The 13522-nt window shown below is 41.0% G+C and overlaps 2 protein-coding genes across 2 annotated transcripts; one reads left to right on the top strand and one right to left on the bottom strand.

Moving 5' to 3' along the window:
* Window positions 1-62: 62 nt before the first annotated feature.
* rfng (RFNG O-fucosylpeptide 3-beta-N-acetylglucosaminyltransferase) lies at window positions 63-6992 on the bottom strand. Its single transcript, XM_030774386.1, has 8 exons — window positions 6482-6992; window positions 3068-3116; window positions 2725-2827; window positions 2083-2236; window positions 1828-1913; window positions 1325-1490; window positions 688-773; window positions 63-408 (listed from the first exon to the last, which is right to left on the bottom strand). Exons 1-8 carry the CDS (start codon window positions 6932-6934, stop codon window positions 342-344), a joined length of 1164 nt encoding a protein of 387 aa, XP_030630246.1. The 5' UTR covers window positions 6935-6992; the 3' UTR covers window positions 63-341.
* A 2438-nt stretch (window positions 6993-9430) lies between these two features.
* On the top strand, window positions 9431-13124 carry sgca (sarcoglycan, alpha). Its single transcript, XM_030775700.1, has 10 exons — window positions 9431-9473; window positions 9912-10040; window positions 10328-10482; window positions 10802-10871; window positions 11152-11350; window positions 11529-11700; window positions 11969-12177; window positions 12435-12461; window positions 12712-12906; window positions 13094-13124. The coding sequence occupies exons 1-10, from the start codon at window positions 9431-9433 to the stop codon at window positions 13122-13124; spliced, it is 1230 nt and encodes a 409-aa protein (XP_030631560.1).
* Window positions 13125-13522: the final 398 nt, after the last annotated feature.

Genomic DNA, 13522 nt, shown 5'->3' on the forward strand with positions numbered 1-13522 from the left:
ATTACTGATCATTTTCGTTTAAAAATACTTCCGATTTGTCATATTCTTCAACCAGGCCACTTTTAAGTCTTATGAATGTTGGGAGACCAATAATAAATTACTATCACCCTGTATAACCTGATCAGTTAACTTCTGGTACCTTCCATCAGAAACGTGTGATTACATAATGCTGTCACAGCTTTTCAGAGAAATCTGTACGCAAAAACACACAACGGTGGCAAAGTGTAACAGCAGCAAGCGAGCCCACATGCAGCTGCTTCTGAAAATTCTTTTTGAGCAGAGTTCTGAAGAGATCAAAAGTGTCTTTCTTCTATCCAGCGTTTTGTGCAGCATCAGAGCAGTCAGTGGCGACTTTTGTGGGAACACCAATCAGTCTCTGGATAGAGAAGACAATGTACTGTTTTGAACCTGTGGATGAAAATGCATTGCATTATGACATAATGTAAGAATAGAGGTGACTGTAAAAATGGGCATTTCATTCAAACACTATGAGACATTTTTGTGGGTGGAAATTTCGTTGGCACAGAGGACAGCAAAAATATGTTTCCATCAGTGAAACCGTAGCAGCTTCGACTCCTACTCAATTATTATTCTTCAAATGTCACACATACACAGGGTACTGTAGGGCACCATACAGATCATAAATCCAACATAACCGTCAGTGGACTTGTGGTCTTGTGAGCATACCGTGACGGGTCCTCTGCCAAGGAGAAGACTCCTCCAATACTGACCACATTCCTCCTGTTCTCAAAGCCACCGTAACTAAGCGTCACCTGCGGAAGTGCAAATACACACAGTTGGTTGAAAAATCATTCACAAAAGTGTTAAAATAATCACATAAGCATTAAGTGATACCTGGCAGATCTTTCTGTTCTGTGACATGAACACAGACCACAAAAAGTTCATAAATAGATTTGGTGTTTAGAGCGGGTGAATGACTGGAGAGTTTACATGTGCACTTTACGGGGGCTGGCCTGCACCAGGCAAAAAGTACATTTTCACTAGTGCAAATCTTTTAAATTAGATGTGAGCAGAACAGTTGAAATTGAATGCATTTACTCCTACACCAACATCCAGCATCTTAATTATGTCACTGAGTCAAAACACCTAATGAAAAGAGCTTATTAACACGATAATTAAAAGAGATAGGATTAAGTATGCTTGACTGTGCATGAGGTTACTCAGTGTTGTGCAATATCTGTTTTAATTTGGAGAAAAGATGCAAATTTACAATGCCAACTCTGTGTGTCCTTCTCTTCCATGGTCTTCTTATTGACAATGCATGGAGAGCATCACATTCTAAAGAAATAGGTAAGTGTCTGACCTGGTTTAACACGCTGTCACTGGGCAGTCTCTGCAGGTTCTCCAGGTGAGAGTGGAAAAGGTGTGTGTGCGTCAGAGGAACCTCCAGCAGTGCTTCAATGATGTATCCGATAGTGCAGTCATCAGGGAGTCGGATCTTCTCAGCTGTGGTGATAAAGTTCCCCAGGCTAGAGGTATGGACAGTAGAGAGGAGACACTTTATAGGACAGTTCCAGACCCTTCATGGAGACCAAGGCCCCGTATGACTGAACCCCCAAGCAAACTATAATTGGGGGTTTACCATCTCTTTGACAAGTCCAGCTAAGTTTTTAACGAGGCCCAAGCTACTACAAGTATCAAAACCGTCCAGACATTTGAAATGTCGACTAGAAACACGCATTTTTCACTTGATGCAAAACCCACATATAAAAAGAAACAACATAACTCATTAAAAACAAAAGATGTCCCAGAGTGAATTCCAATGACGCACTGAAGAGAGTGTAATGTAAAACAGCCTGCCTTTACCTTGCCCATGGACTCATTTTCAGTGCCAGCCCCCGACTGATACAGAACCCAGCACCTCCAGTGGCAAACCAGAACTTCACCGAAACCTGAGTTTTAAATGGATAAGAGCATCGAGTCTTTACAAACAAGTACCCCCATGCAGTGGTTTCAGAGATAAGCAAACTGAATCCAGTTTCTCAAATTCCGTTTATCACTTATCAAAACTGCCTCTAGATCAGCATTTGATTGTTGCTCAGTGTTGGAGAGAGAGCTCACCGATCCATCGCTCTTGACTTTCTCTGCAGCCTGGATGGGATGATCGAGACTGGGCCGGCCCAAGTACACGTCCTGTGTGTGTGAGTAGGAGGAGAGCAGTCGCAGCAGGCCGGGCAGTATCACATAGTTGTCATCATCGACGTGGCAAAACCACCTAAAGCACAAAGACAAAAAAATGAAACAAAAAACTTTGCCTGCATCCCTAATATCCAACCATTACATAACACAATACTGCATAAAATGGTATTGTGTTGATGGTTATACATGCCAAAAAAACCCCCCCAAAAAACAAACAAATAAATGAAATTGAAGGGGGGAAAAAAATGTCTTTATTTACACTGGTAACAAAAACGTGACTTTTGCACAGACTGTGATAAAATGTTAGGTCTTGCTATGAGAACTGGGGAAAAAAGTAAATTTAAGACATTTAGAGACAAAGAAGAGAAAAGGCTGCAAAGTAGCAAGTCAGTCTATAACCATCTTCTAATGTGTATATGAGAACAGGATCAAACAGGATCATAACAGGTCTCTACCCTTAATGATGAGAATACACAAGTTAATGGTGTATGTAGGTGGCTTATTACTGGCCACATGCTGAGACATGACCTCTCACAGCATGGCATAGCATGTGCAGAACTCAACTTTTTTTGAGATTCGATAAACTTGTCATACTCCACAGACATCTTGCAACACAGGGCTTGTCGAGTGTGTGCTGCGGAACAGTTGGTGTTGATAAGATTAACTCCTTTAAAAAAAAAAGGAAACCAAATAGATTTATGATAGGAACATTTTTAACTAGATGTACATTCAGTGTTTCTATACATTGTAATGAACATCTTTGCTAAAATGATCATTAATGTTTGAGTGCCGATCTTTTCTAGTTAGGCTAATATAAAACTAAGATGAATTTAATAATACTGATCTTCTGTGTAAGATTTTAAATTAAACGTAAATGGATGTCAGACTGCTGTTACCACTGTATTACCTGCTTTCTGCCTTAACCCCTTATCCTCTCCATCTGTGAAGATAAACGCCTGAAAGACGACAAAGGAGTTAGTGTTTGCCTCTACCTGAAAACATGGCACCCACACAACTTGCACTTGCCCGAGGCGCAACGAACAATTCACGGTAAAAGAATGGAAGTGTGAATTTTGGTGGTGCCGTTTTTGACTGACAGAGAGAGAAAGATTATTTTGCTTTTCTAAATGTGAACTTAGCAAACAGTGTAATCCACTTCTGTTGGAACACTACACAACTGGACTTTCCAAATCTCTTCCTAGGCAGTCTTTCTAGAGTGTGGCCATCAACCGCACCATCCTTCATTGGCATAGATATACCACAGGCATCTGGCAACAAGTGGCACTCCCTGATCAAACACACCCACTCCAGTGGAGACGCCAGTGCAGCATAAATCTTCCACTAGGCCCTAGTCTCCAGGGAAACAGAGGAACTGGATTCCAAAAAATCTTACATCAGCACAGTTATTTCAGTGATTTTGGCAAACCGTCCATTTAGGGGGCTCATGAAAAGAAACAGGACTGAACACAATAGCTATGGCTTACATGGTAATGTTGATCATAATAGAGTGGCTATATTAGACAACTTGCTATGAAAAAGGCATCTATGTGACCTGCCTTGAGACAACTGTGACAGGGAAACACCCCCGACATTTTTCCACACTTAAAGTGCCTGTTCTATGTTTGCACTCTCATTCCTCTCTAGTGTATTTTAATCTGCTTTGTGAAAAATCTCTTGCATGAACAAAGCCTCTTTCAGAATATATATAACTGCTTCTGTCATTGTAGAAAAGCTTCACTTCTCACCCAAGTATTCTGTTGTATGGTCTAGACTTTGCTACAACTCAAAGTAATGATTTGAAATCACTTCACTTTTTTCTGCCTGCATATCTGCCCCTGGAAGGAATAAGAACATTTCATCTAATCTCAAAACGATGTAATTAATTTTACATTCTTAATGAGTGTCTAATTCACAACACATGACAGTGACGGGCAAACCAAAAGGTCTAGCCAGAGAGGTATATATATGTCACTCCGAGATTCACTTTCAGTAACAGTTAATAAATGTGACTGGAGTTACCCCTTATCCTTCTCTGAGCAGGTAATACAGCAAGAGTCAGATCAGATCAGTCACATACAGTACTACAGGTTGAGCATCCCTAATCCGAAATGCTCGAAAATCCAAAACTTTTTGAGCGCCGACATGACAGCACAAGTGGAAAATTCTACACCTGACCTCACTTGCCCATGTGGGGCTCTGACTCTTTGTTGGCGCCAGGTTGTTACCAACCATTGTCAATGCCAGACCTAAGTGTATTACTCATAGTGTTTTTCCACTTATTATCTGCTCTGTGGTACAAAAATATTGTTGGAAATGTCAAAAAGGGCTGCAGATACCCCTATGGATGACAGTGATAACGTCGTAGTGCAACGCATTACTCATGTGGTTGTGGTGATGCCGGTGTGAACAAACCTACTGTGCAGCCAGTCGTATATAAAAGTACAGCACATACAATCATGTATAGTATGTAATACTTGATAATGATCATAAACCTCGATGTTACAGGTTTATGTATTTACCATACTGTACTTTGTATCGCGATTTCAGAGTGTACTCTTTCTACTTATAAAAAAGAATGACGTTTTACGCCGGCAGCAGCCTCATAAATCTCGTGTTTACCGCGTCTCTACAGGTTTGTAGCCTAGGACCAATAGGCTATACCATAAAGCCAAGCCATCTACGTAGGTTTGTGTAAGTACACTCTATGATGTTCGCACGACTACGAAATCGCCCAACGACGCATTTCTCAGAACATATCTCCTTCCTTAAGCAACACACGACTGTATTCCAAAATCTGAAAAAAATCCAAAATCCGAAACACTTCTGGCCCCAGGCGTTTTGGATAAGGGATAGGCCTACTCAACCTGTATATGAAGCTTTTAGCAGGCTTTTCCAACCCCCACCCCCCCTCCCCCAAAAATTCTGACTGCAATCCAAACTCTGTGGTTAACTGGAAAAGAACACTACCCTTGGATGGATCTGTTGCTGAACGCTAGAACAGTTTTGTGAAATTATCTTAAACAAATCCTAGTTTCATGAGCTCAAGCTAAGAGCACACGTATAACATTTCTGCAAACACCAGTCCAAAACTCCTCAAACTCTCAGGTCTAAAAGTCATGGAGAACAATAACAGATTGCAAATGTTTCACAGGTAGGGTCAGTCCGTCGCTCCCCTGGGGGCCCACGACACCCGGGGAAAGGCCTCAAGAAGGGCAGCTCTCTGTCCCCTGGCCCCAAAGGCTCTGCAAGCATAGAGAATATTCTAGGGCAAACACGAAGACACGTGACCATACATACATGTGTCTTGAAGGATCAGATTGCTGAGGAACACACAGCTCTGTGGGGCCCTTCAAGTACAAAGGCCAAAAAAAAAAAAAAAAAAAAAAATCTCCCACCCCCACCACTGACTCTTCACTCTAGCTCTACCAAGTACACTGCCAGTGTGCAGCTGCCATTTCACCTACATAATTCTCTTTGCTCATTGCTCCTCACATTAACACCTTTAGACATGCTACCAATGCCACCTCCTCTCCCTGTGACTCTTTGAGTCCACTTTTAAAATCTAAACACTAGACCCTGGACTAGACGCTGTATGTGTGTTAGATACCATACCTGCACAGACTAGTGCAGGCAGAAGGAAAGTTTGAACAAACGTGTCATTCCACGGCAACGGGAGCATAAAATAAATAATTATGAATTTGTGTGTTTCTGCACACACATTTTAATCCTATCTAAGATATACTTATAGATATAGATGTGACGGATTTAGATCTGATATTTAATGCTGTGCATAATTTATGGTCTTTATTCCATGGACATCATCCAAAAAGAACGGCATCTGTTCTCCAGACCCGGCAGGCTGTTTTTTCTGCCAGAAGGACAAACCCTTGGAATCTGTTTGAGCTTAGATATCATAGATGTTATGAATACAGTAACGTTTTACTTCTTGTCAGAAGCAAAGGAAGATTAAGACTACAGGAGTTGCATCTTTTTTACACTTTTGTGAGCAAAACACCAAGACTACAGAAATAGTCAGTAGTTCCTAGTTCTGCTTCGAGAGGGCCAATAAAGATTCACAGCTCCCATAGTTCGTTAAGAGTTTGAGAATTACTGAATTAGTTGAAAGAGTGGTGTCAGGGCAGAGAGGGACCTACATTATGCAGTGCTGCAGGGTACTAGGAACAGAACTGGGAAGCACTATTCAAAAGGACAGAGCAGGCACTCAGCTATATCTCTACAAAGATTTTTGTGACCATGAATTAATCAGAACCTTGAATGTGACTGGAATTATACTTTCATAATTATACAGGATTGTCCCTACCTGCTCCTTTGCTTTGGAAATCCATGTCTGGAAAAGTAGCTCCAAGCGACTCTTGTGATACTTTCTGGTTGTTTTTATGGCTATAAAAATGTCTTTTAGTTCCAAAGGGTCTTTGGAACGAGATCCAGCAGAGCCAGCATGAGCAACAGCCTCTCCAAGAACCTCCTGTTGGCTTTTATTTTTGCCCCTGAGAGTAGGTGGACGGGTGGAGTGAAAACCCTTGGCATCTCCGTATTTTCCATGGCTTAGGGAGCTACTGTTCTCCAGGTCACTACGGGGAGGCATTTGGTGCCCTTGTCCCGAATTGGAGGGTCTAGAATGGGGTCGGGGTTGGGGGAGGTCCCCCTGACGTTTTGGTGGCTGCAGGGTTGGTATCAGTAACAACAAGAGGGCACACAGTGCCAAAGAGAGCAAGAAGCAGAGTTTGCTGATGCCAACATGGGATAAGTGCATTCTTCCTGACCTCAACAGAAGCTCAGCCACCAGGGCTAGCCAGTCTCTCTTCCCTGCTGTCCATCCTCACTGCATCACAGTTGACTCTAAGAATAAACAATTCAGAGAAATAAACAAGATATGTGAAACAATGGAATTCGTATGAAGTTAACAATGTCAAGAGTGTAACAAAATGTGGTTGAAAATTTGAATGCTGACAATTACTTGTCGACTTTTGAAATCATTGGTAAATACGATAAATTTTCTGCTGAATACGCACTTGATATGGCCTTTGTAAAAACGATATTTGGCAGCTGCCCCCATTCACCTCTGACAGGAACTCTTCCCACTAATGTGAGTAACTTCCTGGCTTCTATTTTCAGAAAGGCAATGATGTCTTAACCAGTAGCAGATGTGAAGTCGAAGCATGAAACGACAGTTTAATTGACAGGATAGTCGTAAAAGTCAGCTACTTCAACGCTCGTTGTGTAAGCAAACACCTAGAAGACTCCTAACCACTGTCCAAGCTCCGAACACGGCGAGAGAATGAAAGTGCAGATCTGTAAACAGTGTCAGCAGTTCTTACTCAGGGAGAGGATCCAAGTGGAGGGCAATGACTCAGATAACTTTACCGACGTCGGGACAGATTGCTCGACTAATACAAAGGTGGTGTGTCTTACTGTGCTAGCTCACTAGGAACGCTTCGTGTTTCATATGAAAAACATTTAACAACAGAGGACTGACATACTCTCCTTCCTCTATTTTTGATACGGTCAGTTTATGAGTGGGTACAATTCCGCTTCACAACAAAACCGTGAATGAAAAACACCAAATAAACTTAGATGATGGGTCTTGACGGGAAATACTTCCTCTTAAAATATGCCCTTTTAGGATTTTTTTTGTGTAACTCATTTGTTTAAAGTGTCTCTGTCTGAAATCTTTGTGAGATTCAAAAGAAAACATTAGGGCGACTTACCATTAAACACTGGACGGCACATGTTTCTTGGAAAATGACAATACTCATCTCTGGATAGCCGAGATATGAAAAAATAAAAATGAAAATAACAAGAACTCAGCAAAACGCTCGTCTTCGCCTCTCGTCAAAGAAAGATTCTCTTGAAATGTTTCTAAGAACCGCGAAGCCAACAGTTAAAAAGGCAAAAGGTTTCCATTACAATCGCTTCTTATTGTTCTCTAGTAGACCGGGCTTCCGAGGCTTGAAGTTCTAGCCCGTGCTGCTGGCTCTCTCGCGGTGTTGGCCAATTGAAAACATTGCAAACATAGCACTGCGCCACCAGCTTCTTCCAAGAGTCAGTCTACATTCATTGCCATTGGTCTACATTTTTACATGACCCCTGTTTCTCATAGTAGTCCACGCGATTTGAAGCTATGTTAGCTGACAATTAACCCTGTGCTTCTTGATCTTCAAAGGCGCATGCTTTGAACCTCAGCGCCCTCTGGATGATGTGACGCCATTGCCCAAAATAAAAAAAACCTGCTGTCTTTTGAAGTTGTTGTGGGGCTTGTTATGTGCCTATTTATGTATTTGTGTTGTTACTTCTTTATTTGAACCAAGCAATACATTTTGACCAAGTTAATACACTAAAATAATGAAAAAATAATGACTATATAAATATGTCTTAGTTCACGTTAGTACTTTTTCAGGTAGTCGGTAGGTACCTAAGTCGCTGATTGATCAGTTAGTTGCCCGTGTTCTGCATATATATATAATACACACACACACACACATATTTTACCTCCATAGTTAAATTAACAGTAATTGTACCCACACACCCAACCATGACATTAACCATGTACGCACACATGCGCGTAAACACAGACAGCACGAGGGATTTTCCTAAAGGTAGAATATAATGTCAGAATATAGGAATTTGCAAGGAGATGGGTCTGATGTTTTCTTTGGGGCGTAAACTACACAGACCGGACCTGACAGTGGATCTGACGTCATGGTTAAACAAACTGGAACTCGTCTGACATCTGGTGGAAAATCCTGGAGACTATCCGCTCTGCAGTTGAACTTCAGAGCAGAGCGGAGACTGAAGCTTATGGTCAAACTTACCTACAACTACATTACCTGACTTATGAATCACAAAGACAGAACAATTAATTATTCAAATGCTAAAAATAAGATGGGGGGAGGGGGGGGGGGCATTCTGAGGAACCTTTTTACTGCACACAATTTTAGGAGGGACCAATTCAACATTCACTTGCATTCTCCATATATAATATATGATACATAAATATTTGTCTTTACAAGTTGTGTTTAAAATGTTGACAGTAACTTAAAAAAATACCCACCCCCCCCCCACACACAAACACACCCGCACGCATGCGCGCGCGCACACACACACACACATATATATATAGGTTTTGGAAAAGGAAGGAAGTCATAGCTTGACATAAGGGGCAAAAATAGACTCCCTCGGTTGTCAGTCTGGGATAGGGTCTGTGCCCTCCTCTCCGTCTGGCTTTGTCAATCAAACAAGTTAAAACAAGATGGCAGACAGAGGGAGAGGGAGTCTGGCTTTCACACTAACAGGCAAGTTCATTTACTCTCTCTCTTTCTCTGTTCTGATTATATGAAGGGATCTGGGTAATAGAGAGCAGATTTTGGGATTACACAGACTGTGTGTGTGTGTGTGTGTGTGTGTGTGTGGATCTGTATGTGTTGAGGAGTGATGTGGGACACATTGTAGATGGACGACCTATGTTTAGTGCAAAAGTATTGCATTGGGGGAGAAAAAAACGTAGGTCTTTTCTGAGACTAAGTTTTTTTGTCTTTTTTACATTTTCGTCCTCCTGCAATGTGCAAAGAAGTATCCATTAATAATTATTAATATGGCAGTTGCTAAAAAAGAAACACTACTTTGTACTGCACGAAAGATTAAAATAGAGTACATGCATGGTAGATGTCTGCTCTCATGATTCTCTTCATTCGTGGAACATATCATAAGTTTGTATTTTGTTTTCTGTGCAGTGTGTGTGGCCAGTTTTTTGGTGGTCCAGGCAGACACAATGATACCCGTCCCTGCAGAGCAGCTGTTTGTGTATGAGCTGCAAAGAGAGAACTTCCAGAATGAGTTTGCCCCATTTCTCAAGCATTATGGTAAGGAGGAATTAAAACAAGAATAATAGATTATATATTAAAACTCATTTCCATGTACGGAATTTGAAAATATAAATGGATGATTTTAAACTCATGAATCTGTGTCAAAAGTCACTACAAAGTCTAACAAACAGAAACAGCTCTACTCTCAGTGGTGAGCAAAGATAATGAAATAGACCTGGGACAATGGTTAATTTGATATAATTGCTATATTTTGAAGTCTAAATGCATGAAATACACCTCTCTGTGAAATCCACTCTGTTTTTTTTTCTTGTATGGGAGAGCAGGGCAGATCTATAACGACCCCATGGTGTTTAAGTGCAATAAAGAATTCTTCCCAGATCTGCCTCGCTGGCTCCGCTTTACTCAGAGACACCCATATGATAATGGCTATCTGTATGGGACACCACTACAGCAGGACCTGGGAAAGAATATCATAGAGGTAAAATACTGCTCCACGGGAGAAACAAAGACCTTCATTCCACACACACACACACACACACACACACACACACACACACACACACACACACACACACAAACCTTTTTATGTGGTTAAAGTCATTTGCAGTCATACATCTCATTGTATGATATTGGCAATCACATCATTCCATCCATATACATTATGGGGTTTATCTCTGTGAATTGAGATATATGCCAAAGCATAGTACTATTTCCCCTTGTTAACTGATTTTAGGCAGAAGTGTACTCCACAGGCTGTTGTCAAGGAACTGACAAATATGTTCTGTCTTTTTGGTTAGATCTTTGTAACCAATAAACGGAGTTATGACACCTTCAGGGAGAGGCTGGTGTTAAATGTGGTGCCTGCAGGTATGAGTCACGCTTTTTGTCAGTTAAGCAGAGTAATCAAGGATTGTGTTTCCCAGGATTTTATGTTTAAAATGAATAATTTGAAGTAAAGTTTATTTTAACAAGTTTTAAATTTTAATTTAACATTTTAAACAAAGGAAACAACAATCACAACAGCAACAACAACAACAACAACATCAACATGTTGCACATTGAAATAATATTTATAATATTATAATTTATAGTATTACAGTAATATTTTTATTACATATGTAGACAGTTCTTCCCTCTTTCTTTTTAGTGAACTCAATGCCATATCAGGCTGAGTTCTTCATTCCTCTGCGGGAGATTGAAAAGGTGCTGCCCTCTACTGTTCAGGAGGAAATAAAAAAGGACATCCAGGTAGCATGGAAAACAGAGAGGCTACACTTTGTGAATATCACCTCTGCTCTGGATCGAGGTGGTCGTGTGCCTCTCCCATTGGCAGGACACTATGAGGGGTGAGAGAATAACTTAAGCTCTGTTTACCCCTCTGACAACTTTGTACGGCACTCCCTGGGTGAAACAAAACAATATATGGTATAAAACAACAGTGTGTGTGTGTGTGTGTGTGTGTGTGTGTGTATGTGTGTGGGTGTGTTTGTATCTGCTGTCTGTCTGTATTTTTGTACATTTCAGTGTATATGTTAAACTGGGTTCTGACCAGTACTACTCAGACTGTCTGTTGAGGCTGCAGACACCAGAGCACCACAGAGAATGTGAAGCAGGTGGGAAGACATGGAAGATTCCTGGAGACTGCATTGCTTGTACTTACCCCAGCAACTGTGTGAGCTGGTGCAAGTCTGTCCTGGTGAGTCAGCCAGCACCATACAGTGCACCAGGCCAGAAGTCTTTGGCACAGCTAAATAGCGCAGCCACCAGTCATGGCTTCATGCCTTTCTTTTGATAAAACTATGGTAATATGATCCTGTATAGCAACAAACTATATGTCCACATTAATATGGAGTTCCTTCCAGCTGGTTTCTCTGACTTGCTAATATTGCTGTGTTTCCATTTCTCTCTCTCTCTCTCTCTCTCTCGCTCTCTCTGTCTATATGTATATCTGTCTCTGTATCTAGATTGATCTGTCCCAGGTTACACCTCCTCCCCCTGACCCCACTATGGGTACAGGTATCTTGGAGGATGGGGGGGAATTTAACCCTCCTGAATCCCCACCCCCACGGGATTTTTTCCCAGACTACATTGTCACAGTGATCATCCCCTTGGTTTTGGCCCTAGTCCTCAGCCTCATCCTGGCCTACATCATGTGTTGCAGGAGAGAGGGAGTGTATGTCTCTTTCTTGGAAAATGGTCTGAGTGTTTAAATTGGGGATAATTTCAAGAATATATGAAGTATGGTATATTTTTGCTCTGTGAATATAAAATATTTAATGGACACTTTTGTATGAGTTAGATGTAGTACTGCACATAGACACTCTTTTGCTATAGAGATCTAGAGGCAGCATATATCATGAGCTAAATGGTGGTCTGTAATTGTGACTGACTTATGGCTCATTTACTTAGGTTCACTTTTTCTGTTTACAGTGAGAAACGGAACGCAAGGACTGCAGAGTATGTACACACATCATTCCTTTCAGTAAAAAATTACAGTATTCTGTTAATATTTGCATGTAAAAACATTAGTGCACTCATGAAAATCCAGGTTACACTAATATCTGTATATGATAACGACTGGATAACGGAGCAGATTTGTCTTCCCTTCCTCCTTGCTTCCCCCTCATAACTGCTACTGTATTTATTTTATTCTTTCACTGCTGATTCTCTCCCTCCTGATGCCTTAACTATCCTCTCCTTTCCCCAGTATCCAGCTGTACCATCATCACACCATCCATGGTAACACCGATGAGTTGCGGACCATGGCAGGGAGTCGTACTGATGTAGCACAACCCCTCTCCACTTTGCCAATGTTCAACGCCCGCACGGGTGAGAGGGCGCCGCCCCTTCAAAGCCCCTACCCATCTGACAGTGTCAGCGTGCCCCTCATCATGGCTCAACAGTGAGTTCCATGCCATCATACGACCTTAAGGATGCTTTTGTAGTATAATATAATCAGTTAAATGCCAAATGTGTTGTATCTCTGTTGATTGGCCTTCTTTATGAACAAAATCCTGCAGTGTGAGTGTAACAGCACAATGAAATTCAATACAAGAAGCAACCACTAATTGTTTTATTTCCTTCAATAGGGAGCCAAATGTTGACACTCTTCCCAGGTAAATTTAAACACGTAAACTATGTTAAAATGACCTTACTACTGTCAACTATCTTTTCACTGAATCAGCAAATTTGTATGTATAATCTAGCAAATATGAATGAAATGAATTCCTCACTCTGTGGTTCTATGAGACTGTTTTACACATTTCTCTCTCTTTCATTAAGGAAGTAAGAGAGATGTGGTTGATATCACTTTCCACAAGAAGAAACGACAAGGTTTGCTGTGGATTATAAATAAAGCATTTTTTTTTCTTTCATTTGTTTGTTGAAATAATGTTTCTTCTTGTTTTTCTTTGTATATCTCTGTACAGCTGTATGCAAAGCTTTCTCTTCTTTCTTTATCTTAACCACATGTGGAATTATGTCAATATGCATGTCATTACATCATAAAAAGATATCAA

This window comes from Chanos chanos, chromosome 5, assembly GCF_902362185.1.
Source record: "Chanos chanos chromosome 5, fChaCha1.1, whole genome shotgun sequence".
Lineage (NCBI taxonomy): Eukaryota > Metazoa > Chordata > Actinopteri > Gonorynchiformes > Chanidae > Chanos > Chanos chanos.